The 15193-nt window shown below is 38.7% G+C and overlaps 1 protein-coding gene across 1 annotated transcript; it reads left to right on the plus strand.

Moving 5' to 3' along the window:
• The first annotated feature begins 1568 nt into the window (after positions 1–1568).
• cript (cysteine-rich PDZ-binding protein) lies at positions 1569–6640 on the plus strand. The gene is made up of 5 exons (XM_073050692.1): positions 1569–1666; positions 2754–2819; positions 2913–2967; positions 4681–4784; positions 5843–6640. Exons 1-5 carry the CDS (start codon positions 1651–1653, stop codon positions 5905–5907), a joined length of 306 nt encoding a protein of 101 aa, XP_072906793.1. The 5' UTR covers positions 1569–1650; the 3' UTR covers positions 5908–6640.
• The last annotated feature ends 8553 nt before the right edge of the window (positions 6641–15193 follow it).

A 15193-nucleotide genomic window follows, 5' to 3' on the forward strand; every position in this document is an offset into this window, starting at 1 on the left:
CAAAGTAGATGTATTAACGAAGTACGTATGTTACCAAATACAACCCTGAGATTCATTTTCTTGCAGGCATTTACAAGAAAAAAAGAAACACAATAGACGTTATGAAAAACTATCCATAAACAAAGACTGACAAACAACCAGTATGTAAAAGAAGACAAGCCCATAACTGAAATGTTCCCACAATCAATGAACTTACTTTCAAGGACTCTTCCTCTCATGTTCTCAGTATCTATTGTTCATTTACTTCTTTCTTTTTGTATTTGGCCAGTTTGTTGTCTTTTGCACACTGGGTGTCTGCCCAGTTGGTGCTGTCTTTCATTGATTTGATCGTTGTTATTGGATTTATTGAGCATGCCTGCAAGAAAATGAATCTATGAGTTGTATATGGTGACATATATGTACATTGATAATAATTTTACTTTGAATTCTGAAGTGAGCATGGCCTGGGTGGTGGGGGTCTTTGAGAAAGGATACCACTTTCTTGTGGCAGAGCTTTATGTAATTATACTCAATGGTGGAGAGTGCTTTGCTTGTGACGAATTGGGCTGTATCCACCACTTTATATAGAGTAGACAGGTGTCGGCTGATGGCATGGGTAGGTGAGTGGTCGGTGAGGTGGCGTATTTCTTCCACTACTTAAAGCTGTTGGGATTGTCTCTGTGGATCTGGATATTACACGTACCAAACATTAGATTGAGCTTCTATATAGTTTCATTTTTAATGTGGGTTGTTATTTCACAACACACAGGCTTTGTAGAGCAAGATCCAGTGGCAGGGGGCCCAACACCACTGGAAACCAGGCACCACTGCATGGGTATTAAAGTTCTGGCATTGCGCAAAACTGCCCTCCTAGATTCTCACACCCTCTGCACTCTACTTGCCTCTCCACTCCTGGTTCTAGTCTGGTCCCTGCACCAAGACATGATAGGTTTTAGAACTGATGCATGTAAATAAGGCGGGTGCAATGGTTGTTGTGGGTATGTTATCAATAACTCAATCAGAACATTAGATAAAAATGTAATTTTGATTCTTAAATCATTGGTTTACTTTTGTCAGTTTTTGTTTGTGACCAGCTTTGTGGCATGCTTAGTTCCTCTGGCATTTTTTTGTTTGATCCAAAAATAAAATTATGTTTCTTTTTGTTAACTTTAATCTCAGAAAAATGCCTTTTGCTTGTATAACAATAAAAAGCTACAGCAAGTTGCAAAGTTGGTAGGTACAACGTGTACTTGGTTAAAAAATCTGCAAGATAGGTATTCTTTAATGTAAACAGAAATATTGGAAATGTGAAATAAAAACAGTAAATGCCAGAAATGCTGAGCAGTTGTTCAGCAATAGAGAGAGAAGTTTATGGAGAGAAAATTGCACGTATGGTCAATTACTTTTCCACCATTCATTAAGTTTCTTTTGACGCAGATTTTGCTAGGTCTGTTGTGTATCTTCATCTATTTCAGATTGTATCTAGTATTTTTGAATGCTGCTAGAACATACTGAGTGTGACAGGTTGCTGGAACGATTTCTGGCTGAATTCTCCTCGCACTAAGACCCAGAGGCTCACCCTGATCCTGTGAGCCAATGAGGAGGCAGCTTCTGGCGGCGGAAATGCGACCTGTGTATTGGAGGAAGTGAGTGATCGGAGAAGGGGGCAGGATGGTGTGTGAGAAATGTGAGTGTCGACCTGGCTATTCCGTAATTGAGGCCCGGGCCCAGAGTGACAGCGGCTACTGAGGTCTCGGGCCTCCCAGCCGATGTTAATCCACACGCTATCCAGGGCACCGAGGATGTCGTTATGGCTTGACTCCTTTAGAGGGGTGTGGGGAGTGGCAGTGGCCATCTGCCCTTCATCCCCTCCTCTTCTCCCTACCTGTGGCCGGGAATAAATCTGAAATTAAAGCACAACAGGAAATGTGGGAAGCTCACAGCAGGTCGGGAAGCAGCTGCACGGAGGGAAAAAAAGCAGATAATATTTCGGGATAAAGAACCTCAGAATTGGGAAAAGGGACAAATCAAGTTATTTTAACTCATAGAAAAGGTGGGAAGTGTGGATAGAAAAGGGATTATTTCTGAGAGGTGATACCAAGGTTGCCACTGTGTTTTTCTGGATCTGTGAAGACCTTTTCGACAGCCAAGCCGAACTGACGGGCAACTTCAGCGTTCAGCTTTTAGTTAAAGCAACAGTTCTGGCTTGTATTTCACATCTTTAATGTGTCCCGTAGTTTATTGGAACACCTTCATTAATCTATTATCTAGAAGTTTCTGAACAGAAATCTATTGTAACTACTCTCCTCAGAAACATCAATTATGATTTAAAATACTTTCCAAATTGCTTATGGATTTCCCATGAACAATTAATGTTTGACTCCTCTTTTAATCATACCAGAATTGTTGTTTAAAATAAAACTCTTCCATTCAGGAGACAATTTCTTCAGGCATAAGTGATAAACTGGGGACTAAGGCTTGGGCCTACTTCAGCTGCTCTGGGAGTGGATCTGGGACTCAGTTTGGTTTGGGATGCTGTCAGCTTGCTTCTGCTGTTTGCATGGTTTGTGTGTGTTTTTCCCCCTCTCTTTCTCTGCATTGTGGTTTTAGTTTTTTTTAACTTGTTCAGGTTTCTTGATTTGTGGCTGCCTGTAAGCAGACAAATTTCAAAGTATAATTTATACATTCCTCGATAATAAATGTTCTTTGAATCCCCATTGATTCCTCTTTATTGGTGGTTTATTAATTTTACTCTTTGATTCCTACTCTCATAGGTGAAAAGAAGCTGGGAAGAGTTATTACTCCAGACACCTGGAAAGATGGATCAAGGAACACAATGGGTATGACATTCAGTTATGACTGTATTTAGAATTTTATTACATATGATACACTGCAATCCTTTTAACCAAAATTGCAATTTTATTATTATGCAGAAAGTGGTGGCCGCAAGATCAATGAGAATAAAGCTTTGACTTCCAAAAAGGCAAGGTTTGTATAAAGCTACTTTTTAAAAGATAAAATTTTCAAATGTTGATTTTCTTTTAATGTATTACTAATAATTTAGTATCCCTAATTGCCCTAGTTGGGTAGGATTTGTTTCTGACTTTTCACTTATGAAAAGTTGTACAATTTTACATTATAGATTTGGAGCATGGTTGTGTTCAGATGAAGTGACTTGATCCAAAATATTGACTGTTAATTTCTCTCCATATCTGCTGTTGTACCCTCTTGAGTTTTCTTCCAGATTCTAACATCTGCAGTTACTTAGATTTTTTTTTCCCCATTGGGAATTGAGAGTAAAAATTGGACTGCAAAGCATGCCAGAATTATGGGAGCTAGCAATTTCCTATCTGATTATTTGATTATCATTAACTAATAAATTTGGCCTGTCAATTGAACTGAAACCTTTTGACTTGTGTTATTTGTACAATGTAAATATTTTTTAAACTAGATTTTTTTGAAAATTATGTTCATACTATATTGTATGGTTGTTGAACAGGGTTCTCTAGACAATGCTGAAAAGAACTTTGAAAATCAGTGCTAAATTTGACTTTATGTAACTTATTGATGTAACAGTGAATAATTTGGGCAAATAAAGGAACAGGCCCTAAAAAGTTAGCATTTTCCTTTTGTGCTTTTTTTTAAAAAAATGCATTGCATCGTGAGCCATTATCTTTATCTCCCAGCCTCCTCACCATCACTGCACTAACTTGTCCCTGTGGCACCAGTTTCATTCCTTCCAAAGGCACTGAGTCAGAATTTGCTATGCTCTGACTTCAAGCTGAAACTATTATTGTCTTCATACTGCCTGGTTCTGTTTTCTTGTTGTCCATTTAACTCTATCTGCTGTGGAATTTCTTCTCTAAAGTCTGTGATCCTTCAAATTGGGAATCATAAATACAGAGCTGCCTGTTGTTACCAGCAGTCCCTTAGCTGAATAAACCGTAATCTGTGAACTTGCAAATTGCGTCCTGATCCTTGGAGGCCACATTTGAGCAAGCACAAGGATTTCAAAGTATTTAGGACTGGGTAAACGAATGGGGTGAGAAAGTATAAAGTCATGGCATGATTTGAAAAGAACAATGAGAAATTTTAAATAGAATTTTCAGGCTGAGAACCTATACAGATGAGCAAAATCTGCAAATTAATATTCTAGTCCCTTATTTTCTAGCCTGACATTTCTATTTCCATTTAAAAAAAAATCCTTCAGTAACCTTACATTCTTTGACTGTAAACAGAAAGCTCAATCTATTCAGGAACATGCAATCAGAAAATAGTAGAAGCACTCAGCATCTGTGGAAGAACAAAGCATTTCTTCTGTCCTATTAACTGTTTTGCCTTTCACAGATCCTACTGTTTCCACTCTTTTCGGCTTTTAATTTTGGATTCTTAACTTGATTAACGTTTTTCTATATTTGTTTTGCCCTAGAGTAGCTTTATATTTTAAGAAAAACACTAACATTTGAACACCTTTCAGACGTTGGCAAGATAAATCTTTACTGCTCTTTCACTTCATTCTCGGTGGAACGTAACTGTTCTGTAACATAAAATACTTCTATAATGTTTTAACCAACTTTTTTTTTCCATTCTTTGTCATTTTCTGAATAAGATCCAGTCTAGTTCCCTTCTAATCTTAGAATAATGTAAAAATTTTAAATTGTTGTCAGAAGTAATTAAGTAAAGCAATTACTTTTTCCTTAGGTTTGATCCATACGGAAAGAGCAAATTTTCAGTGTGCCGTATTTGTAAAAGTGCAGTTCATCAGGCTGGGTCTAATTATTGTCAAGGCTGTGCATACAAAAAAGGTATGTGTTGGTCATTTTGATTTATTTTAGTATTTTGAGGTGACAATATGCTTGTGCACAGGAAGTTCTCAGATTTAAACTTTATGACACACAAGATCATGTTGAAAACGTTTGTAGTGATCTCAGTGGAACTGAAAATTATTTCTGCACTAATTTTAGAAAATTTAATTTTTGTCTCTTGCTTGATTTTTGCATGCAATTTTTCCATTATGTTTTAAGTAAACTATTTCATTCATTTGATGTCTTCCTACAATGTTTTCTGACTCATTTGTTTGGTTCATAATTAAAGGTTAACTCAAATCTAAATAGAATTTGTGTCAATCAGACCAATAGGTTAAATCACCAATAAAAGAAATCCTTTACGGAAGGGCTGTTACCAGGTACATTACTTTATCTCCTTCCTGCTCAAGAAGAATGAAAAAAAGGCACAATGCTACAAAAGGATTTATTGATCTTGGTTTAGGTGCAGCACAGATTCACCAGAATAACACTGACTAAAGGGTCAAATAATGTGTCTGTTTGCACAGATTAGGTCTATGTTGGCTGGTGTAAAGAAAATGTTACCTCCAACTGAGGTATTTAAATGATTATAGAAATTCATAAGAACAGCTTTCTTCTGACATTACCATCTAAAACTTGAGTGAAGACTCATCAGAGATGATGTCAGGATGATCTTCCTCTCACAAAGGACATTGTAAATCTGGAATATTCAAAAGCTGTTAAAACAAGGACATTTTTTTAAAAAAGTCAAAACAGCTAGGTTTTTAATCAAGTAAGGAGTACTGAGTAAAGGTATGGAAATTGAGCTGATGTGTACATGGAGTATGACTTTAATATTTTAATCTGCTATTTCTATTCCTGGATTTGGTTCTTTTTGCTCTTGTGTCTATGAATATTTTTATCACAATTCTTCTGGTTTTCATTTAAATGTTACTCATTACTATAGTTTTCTATTTCCAGTAAAGAATCCATTTACAATATGTTAAATTGCCTATTATATCTAGATCAACAAAATTATCAAATGTTCGAACATTAAACAGATTTTTCTTCTGTTACAGGCATCTGTGCAATGTGTGGCAAAAAAATCTTGGATACTAAAAACTACAAACAGACATCAGTGTAATTTAAATTTGAAACTGTGCTTGGGTATTTTGGACGTCATTGAAGTATCTAAACAACGTGCTGTTGCACCTTTAAAATTGCTCTTGTATGTAAATGAAATAAAATGTATATAATTCTAGAACAGTAAAAGAAAAGCAGGTAATACTTCTGAAATAAATGTGGTTGCTTGTCTTATCTATTGGTGCACATATTTCAGTTGTAGAATTTACTCTGAATTGTAATATTGTTATAAATTTTGACTGGATAGATGACAAAGTCTCCAAATGAGTGGAGGCGTAATCACCTTGGCTATATATTGACAACGTGCAACAGCAGCAAAATTTATAATATTTGATAGTTTATCTCCTCCTTCCATTTCTTGATTGCTCAAATAAAAAGAAATCTTGTGGCAGTCAGCATTCTTAAATTTGAAATGATTGGAGATTTTTTTAAAATGGAGTCACAGTGATAGACATCCTTTGTGATGAAACTACCTTAATAGAAACTTTGAGTACTGTACTTCCTGGGAAGGATTCTATTGATGTTTTCTTATATTTGCTTTGTTTTCTTCTGGTTCAGAAATGAAAATATTTATCAAGAATTTGGTAATTTGAACTTTTTCATTGCTGAGACTAATTTGCTATGCTGAGTTACAGAATTACTCAGCAATTTTGTAAAGTTTCCTTTTTCTTAATGCTATGTAACAAGCTTTTAATGTTCCAGTTTTTGGAAGCAATAAAGTTACTTGGATTTTAGGAGTCTTTATCTCTGACTTGTTAATCCTTGCTTGGTACTGATTGACTAAATTACTCAAGAAGTCAAGCATATATGAATCTTCATGGTCATGAATCAGCACTCCGTCCAATCCCTATCTTGTCATCAGACTCACTGACCAGGTGAGTGCCATTGAAGTCTGGTGCACTAATCTCTACATGGCAAAGGCTAAATGCCAGCTTTCTGACAGCTCCTTGTAACTTCCTCCTGGACTATAAGATCATGGCCCTGGTAATGAACAGCAGGCCACCATCTCCCAGATTTTTACATAATTCATCACATTGGGAAAATCCTTCACATTTCATAGTCTCAAGCCTGCATTTCCTGCTACCTCTTGTCTATTATCTGTAAACAGGACTGCCCTGAAAGGCTTGCTGTTCTGTACAACTTGCCAATTGAACTAATTTCTTCATACCTGGACTCTTTCCTGTCTCCCTCTTCCACTCCCTTCACACTAACGTCTGGGATTCTTGTTTCCTTCTTGAACAAAGACCCCAGCAATTCCCCTCCACCAACATCATCATCCACTTGGCAGAACTTGTCCTTGCTCTAAACAAATTCTATCAATTCCTCCCACTTTCTGTAGATCAAAAGGGTAACCATGGGTTCTCATGGGCCGCAGCAACACATCATTTTGTTGCCTATGTAGAGCGAGCCTAGTTGCATCTACTCCAGCACACCTCAGACCATCACCCCCAACCACCCAGCTCTTTTTCTCCACTACATTGGTACTGCTCCCTGCATTGTGTGGAACTCATCAATTTATTGCCTTTGCTGCAAGCTTTCACTCTGCCTTTAAATCCACCAAACTGTTTGACTCTCAGTAGTCTGAATGGCCACTTACAACTGTCCACCAACTATCACAACTGCCTACTATAAAGGTGTCAGTTTGCCATCTCTTCTGGATTTGTCATCACCAAGTCACTTCTCAAGATGAGGCCTCTTGCCCTACGGCTTTTGAAATGCCTTCCAGAAATGGAGCTCTCACGAGCTTTTTCCTCTATTTCCTGCCTTTCTGCTCTCACCACCCCACCCCAGAAAGAAGAGTTCCCTTGATCTTCACATTTCACCCCATGAACATCCACATCCAACGTATCCCAGCTCCTAGGGGATCATTCCACCGGTCACAGAGCCAAAAAGCATGGAAACTGGCCCTCTGATCCAACTAATCCATAGTAACTATGACTCTCATCTAAGCAAGTCCCATTTGCCTGTGTTTGGCCTATATCCATCCAATCTTCTGTGTTTCCCAATTTTTGTTTTTCTGCAAGGACCATTCTCTGTGACTCCCTGATCTGCTTATCCCTCCCCACACACCCCTCACTGTCTCCTGGCGCTTTCCCCTGTTGCAGTTGGAAGTTAAAGATTTTTCTTACCATTATCTAAGTATCTAAACAGCCTTTCCAAGTGAGGCAGAGGTTCACCTGCACCTCTTCCAACCTGGTCTTCTGTGCCATCTAACTGATGTGGTTCTCTACAATGGAGAAACCAGTTGTGAATAGGTGTCCATTTTGTGGACCATCTGCATCTTGCCCACATCTTAAGCTTTTGGATGCATGTCATTTTGACTCTTGTTCTCACTCCTAACTCCTATCTGTCTCACTCCTGTTTGTCCTTAGCCTCGGCTATTCATACAAAGAGGACAAACACCATCTTATTTTGCTTGGGTTACTTAAAACCCAGTGACATGAACATTGAAATTATCTATTTCAGGTAACCCACACCCCTGATACATCCTCACCTGTCAACCTACTTGTCTTCTCTTTGTTCACTTTTCCCATTCCTTCCTCTCCACCTTGTTCCATCTGGCAATCATCCCTTCCCTATTTAAACATATACATCACCTACCAGCCTCTGTCACTCTCCTACCTTTTATAGCTGGTTTAGAGCAGTCTCTCCCCTTTCCTCTCAAACCTGATGCAGGGTTATGAACTGTTAAGTCACTCCTTTTGTCTATTAAATGCTGCATGCCCTTATGCCCCTCTGAGTTCTTGCAGTGCTCACTCCTCTTCCCCCCCCCATTCAATTTCCAGAATCTGCACTGTTGTTGTGTCTCTACGTCCAAAATTATCTACTAAAGGAGCATTACAAAAGAGCCATAAATACTTCAACATTTGCACAAGTATTCTTTCCAACTTGCAAATTTTGGAAAAACAACTAACTGTGCCAAGAGCTGTTTAACACAGAAAATATCGAGCAGGATAGCCACAAGATGGCAGTCCTTTCATTGTAGTTGTACTTTGGCAGGCATCTTTGTAATTCAACTTCACAATCCCTTTGTGGTACAGTTTACGTTTATTGCTGCTGCCAGGTGCAGTAGAAGCAGGACGGGAGTAAAATACAGCCATAAATTGATAGAATTGGGATGCATCAGCAGAATAAAGGGGGTTCTGGCCACATGATACTTCTCTAACACTGATAATTTCTTTATCCTCAGTAATTCACCTAGCATTGATTAAAGTTCAAAGTTCAAGTAAATTTATTATCAAAGTACTTATATGTTGCCATAAACAACCTTGTGGGTATTCACAGTAAATACAAAGAAACACACATTGGAATACATTATAATTAAAACTAAATTACAATAAGTAGGTAAAAAAATTTAAAATAATTATGGAGTGCAAAACGAGAGGGAAAATAAACTGAGGTAGTGGTCATGGGATTATTTTCCATCAGATTTCTGATGGGAGGGGAAGATACTGTTCCAGAAATATAGAGTGTGTGTCTTCAGGCTCCTGTACCTCCTCCTTGATGGTAGTAATGAGAAAAGGGCAGGTCCTGGGTGACTGGGGTCCACAATAATGGATGCTATATTTTTGACACATCGCCTTTTGAAAGTATTCTAGATGAGGAGGCAGCTGGCTGAGTTACAGCTCATTGCAGCTCTTTCTGATCCTCTGCAGTGGCCCCTCTATACCAAATGCTGATGCAGCCAGTTAGAATGTTGTCTGTGGTACACTTGTAGAAATTTGAGAGTGTCTTTGGTTACATACCAATTCTCCTCAAACTCCAAATGAAGAAGATGCCTTCTTTGTAATTGCATTAATATGTTGGGCCCAGGATTGATCCTCAGAGATGTTGACACCCAGGAACTCGAAACTGCTCACCCTTTCCACTTCTGATCCCTCTGAGGACTGGTGGGTGTTCCCTCTGATTGCCCCTTCTGAAGTCCCCAGTCAGTTCCTTGGTCTCAGTGACATGGAGTACAAGGTTGTTGCTATGACGCCACTCAACCATCTGATCTATCGCACTCCTGTGTGCCTCCTCATCACCATCCGAAATTCTGCCAACAATAGTTGTGACATCATTGCAACAAATTTCATGATGTCAGTAATATTAAACCTGTTTCTGAATCACTGAAAGACCACCCATAACAAAATGGACAAACCACCAATGTGCAATAGACAAAAAGAAAATTTAAAAATTGATCAATAAATAAACATGCAAATAAGCAACAAATATTGAGAACAAGTGGTGAAGAGTCCCTGAAAGTTAGTCAATAGGTTGAGGGGACTGTTCAGAGTCAGGGTGAGTAAAGATCTCTATTGCTTATAAGGTGAGAGTAAGCGTTCAGCACGGACTAGAAGGGCTGCGATGGCCTGTTTCCGTGCTGTAATTGTTATATGTTACATGGTTATATAAGAAAAACCTGTTATATTACAGGATTGTTTTTGCAAAGTTAACTCTATAGCACAAACAGTGACTCAGTGTGAATTGTGTGAAATTGATTAACCTGTCATTTAGATTTGTTTAGTCCTATAAATACACCATTACTGTTAACAAACCAAAGTTTGCAGCCATTTCATAAATGTATGCAAGCAATAGACTCCAGGATGCCAGTAAGCAACATTGAGATGAAGAGGATTTTAATTTTCAAGTGGTAATTATATGGAGGTATACTTCTCCTTTATGTAATACTTAAAACCAATAGTCATGAAGGAGAGAGTTAGCTAATGCACAAACACAAGAGATTCTGCAGAGGCTGGAGAACTCAGCAGCTCAGGCAGCATCAAGGGAAAGAAAAAGAGAGTCAACATTTTGGGCCAAGACCCTTCATCAGTGTACTGCAGTAAGGGAAGGGTTAAAGACAACACCCAGGCAAGAATAGCTTGAAGCAGTTATAGTCAAGTGAGACCACCAGAGACACGCCCCACTTACTACAGACTACATATGCACATATAATTTACCAAAAAGTCAATATCCTTAAGTTCAGCAAGTTGAAAATAATGTATATAAATCATTGAACTTCAAAATTCTCAGCTTTTGCTTTTTTCCCCCCAGGGAAAGCAGGTCCTGAAGTAAATTTTTAGGTGGAATCTATTTTTATTAGTTGTCTCCTCTGATAATAGCAGTGATTTAATTTGAGATTAGTTTAGGTCTGGCTGAGGCTTCCTGTGAATTCTGCAGGCAGCCTCTTTAATATTAAATTACTGAGGAATCCTGGCACAGATGCATCAAAATCACAGAAATAAAATTCATAACGTACTGGGGTAAGTAGAAAAAAATGTGTATATATATTAAACAGGTGATCAGTTACCGGATTTCTGGTAACTGCAGTTTGTTTGAGATGCTTAATTGAAATTCTATATGAAAGTCATTGTTTTGGAAGACAACAGCAAGCAATATACCAAATCAAAATATTTTGGATACTGGAAATCTGATTTTATAAATGGAAAATAGTAAATTCAGGCCTATCAAGCAGCATCCATAGAAGTTAAATATTTCAGGTCAATGAATATCATGTACAGCATAGTGTACAGAATATCCCTTAAACAATGCATGAGAAGGGTTACTTCCACAACTGTTACAGTTATAGTTATACAGCAAGGAATCAGGCCCTTCAGTCCAACTCAAGGTGCCTTCTAGAACTGGCCCCAGTTTGGCCCACATCCTTCTAAGCCTTTCTAATCCAAGAACCCATAACAATGTCTTTTAATCATTGTGATTATACCCACTTCTACCATTTCATCCGGTAACTCATTTCACATACACCCCCACCCCACACTCAGTGTGAAAAAAATTGCCCCTTAGGTCCCTTTTAAATATCTCCCCTCTCACTTTAAATCTATATGCTCTTGTTTTACTCTTCCATACCTTGGGGGTGGGGGGGGGGGGCGGGGGAGACTGTGGCCATTTAACTTACCTATGCCCCACATGATTTTGTATATCTCTATGAGGTCACTATTCAGTCTTCTATGCTCTAGGGGAGAACGTAGAAGATCCCCACCTCAACTTCAGTAACTTTCGCTGAAGAACCATAGAAATCCTTGGATCTTGGAAGCTTTTTATCCGAGGCTTCCATGTTATAAGCAGAGAATCCCTGTGGGTAATTTCACTTAAATTTTGATACAATTGTTCCCCTCCCCCAAATTTCAGGTGTTTTACAATTATAATCTTCTTAAATGGTGCAAATTATCAGCAACAATGAGCAAGGAGGATGTGGGAGTGAGCAGCAGGATGGACACATAAATAGACCCACTTCCCAGCAAGCAGTGACAGTGTTGGAGGTGGGTAAACTCTATGTGCCTATCTATATCCTGTTACTGATTCAGAGGCAGATGATTGGTGAGTGGCAACAAGTGGGTATTTCTACCCTTGTTACTTCCATTCACTGAAATAAAAGTAAAGGGATGACTGACTACTACAATTGAAAGTCTTTAAGAGAGCAATAATATCCCTAGAGTAATTACTAAAATGAGTAACGTGGCTTAGTCCAAGCTTAATTCATAGCAGAAGTTCTGGTCCCCATGAAATACTACTACTGCACTGTCACAGCTGACCACAGTTTCAGGAAGTGTGTATGGCTGTAACTCCCGACTGAACACATTGCTTGGTTACATCTGCTGCACCATGGAGTATCCGTGGTACAGAGGATATTGTGGATACAATGTTTAGTGATCTGGTCACATCACAAGCTATGAGTGCATAGACAGAAAAGCAATGGCTACCCACAGAACAGAGTGGTAAGTGTAGCCTGGTAGTGAAGGAGTTCTCTGTGCTCATCTGCCTTTCAACTGTGTTGGATAATGTTGGGGGGAATGGCCTCCACAGGAGAAAGCAGCAACAGCCAAGACTGTGGCACTGCGGTCTGCTTTGTTGCAAAGGGTTTGGGGGTTGGTTAAGAAAAGACTACGGTAGGTGGCTAGTGATAGGGGACACAATTGTAAGGGGAGAAAACATGTCTTGTTGTGATTCAACAATCAGCAACCTCTACTGCAGTGTGTTACCTCTCTGATGCCAGGGTCAAGGCTATAATTACTGCACATTCTGAACAGGGAAGAGAACCAGCCAGCGGTCATGGTACCTCTTGGCTCCATCAATGTAGACAGAAAAAGGAAAGGGTAAGTTTCTTCAGGATTATTGAATTTGCAGGGGAAAAAGTTAAAAGAACAAAGAGGGGCCATGAAGTATCACTGACAGACAAGGTTAAGGCAACATCTCCATGGACTTTGTATACACATTAAGAGCAAGAAGGTAACCAGAGCAAGGGACAATCTGTACATGACAACAGAGGTCTTCAATGAAAACTTCTGAATTCAGTAGGGAAAAGGCATTGTATTTGCATATACAATATGTATCATGGATGAGGATGGATATATTCTCGAGTATGAAGGTGTATAAGTCTCTTGAGAAGACATAACTCAGCCATCTATGAAAAGCAAGCAAGAAAATTGCCAGTACCAGATGATTGGAGCCTAGCAATTATAGTTCCTTTACTAAAGGCAGCAGGATATGCCAGATAATTATAGTGAGTCTAATGAGAGTGGTACAGAAATTATTAGAAAAAAGTCAAGCAACAGGATTAATCTACACTTAGAAAGGCCAGGATTGATCAAGGATAATTAGCATGGCTTTATTGGGAGGGCATTCTGTCTGATTAATTTGATAGAAATTTGTGAAGTAGTTAAAAAACGTTTGTATATAGATGAGGGCAGTGTGATTGATGTTGTTTATGTGGACTCGAGTAAAGCCCTTGATAAGATCATACATGGAAGGGTGGTCCACCAGGTTAATGTCCATGGAATCCAAGGCAAGTTGTTAAACTAGATTCAAAGTTGGCTTGGTAACAGAAAACATAAGTGATAGTGGAGGGCTGCTTTTATAAATTGAAGCCTGTGACATGTGTTTATCATTTGTCATATATATCAATGATTTGTATATGAATGTAGGAAATATTATTATGTTTGCTGATGGTATGAAAGCTGATGATAGTGAGGAGCATAGTGTTGATAGTGATGCCAGTATCTCAAACTTGCTACACTGCTTCCCCATTATCCAGTCATTTTGAGCAGTATTATCATTTAATTAAGTATTGGTAAGGTACCTCAACCCTAAAATTCCTGGGGTATCATCCCAGTTAGTGTATTTGTGGCAGAATGGAATCCTTGTCTATAACCGACGATTGTCCCAGATCTTGATATCTGGGTGATAGAAAACATAGAAATCTACAGAACATTACAGGCCCTTCAGCCCACAGTGTTGTGCCAACCACGTAATCTACTCTAGAAACTGCCTAGAATTTCCCTACCGCATAGCCCTTTATTTTTCTATATCTGTACAGTAATGTGTGTAAGTCTTAGGCACAACTAAAAAAAATTCTGTACAGCTAAGTTGCTTTAAAAAAAATGAATTTGAAAAGTTTCAAAATGTCAAAAAATACTAAAAGAGCAGTAAACAATGGGAATCTAAATCAAACCCATGTTTGATGTGACCACTATTTGCCTTTAAAACTGCATCAATTCTCTTAGATACACTGTGCAATTCTATCAGAAAATCGGCTGGTAGGTTGTTCCAAGCATCTTGGAGAACTTGCCACAGATCTTCTGCAGACTTTGGCTGCACTGCTTGCTTCTGTCTCTCCAGGTAATCCCAGACAGCCTCAATGATGTTGAGATCAGGGCTCTGTGGAGGCCATACCATCTGAAACCATATAAAATATCAAGAGTGCCTAGTGCACAGCCCTGTATATGGTGGATATTGATAGTAGATATGAAAGTACTTGAGCAATATGGTCTGCCAACTAGGATAATAAATGACTATAATTTCTCTATTTGAGGTATTCCTAGCCTATCTTGTTTTGTAAGAAAACTTTGCCAGTTATATAGTCCTCCCACTACGTATATCCTTTATGCTTGCAAACTTAAGTTAGCAGTCCTCTTTTGAGAGTGGAAATTTAGGTTGTCGTGGAGTGGAATTTGAAGGCCAAGATAATCCTGTGAATCCCTTCATGGGGACAGATTACACTGAACCTCAGGGGGACCAATATTCTTGCAGACAGATTTGCTAGAGCTCCTGGGAAGGATTTAAATTAATTTGGCAGGGGGATGGGAACCTGAGTGATAGGGCTGTTGGCTTACAGGCAGAGGCAGTGTGTAGTGACACTGTGAGGAAGGACAAGCAGATGACAGGGAAAAATTGCAGTTAGAGGGATAAGTTGCAGTGTAAAAGGCGAAAACATTCAAAAAGGTTGATGGATATAGGACTAAAGGTGTTATATTTGAATGCACACAAGATATGGCATAAGGTAGATGATC

Source organism: Hemitrygon akajei, chromosome 7 (genome assembly GCF_048418815.1).
Source record: "Hemitrygon akajei chromosome 7, sHemAka1.3, whole genome shotgun sequence".
In the NCBI taxonomy this organism is placed as follows: domain Eukaryota; kingdom Metazoa; phylum Chordata; class Chondrichthyes; order Myliobatiformes; family Dasyatidae; genus Hemitrygon; species Hemitrygon akajei.

Excerpts from the sequence above, each read along its gene's own strand:
- cript (XM_073050692.1), top strand. Across the intron at positions 2,820-2,912 it reads TGGATCAAGGAACACAATGG|AAAGTGGTGGCCGCAAGATC; the intron begins GTATGACATTCA and ends ATTATTATGCAG. Across the intron at positions 4,785-5,842 it reads AGGCTGTGCATACAAAAAAG|GCATCTGTGCAATGTGTGGC; the intron begins GTATGTGTTGGT and ends CTTCTGTTACAG.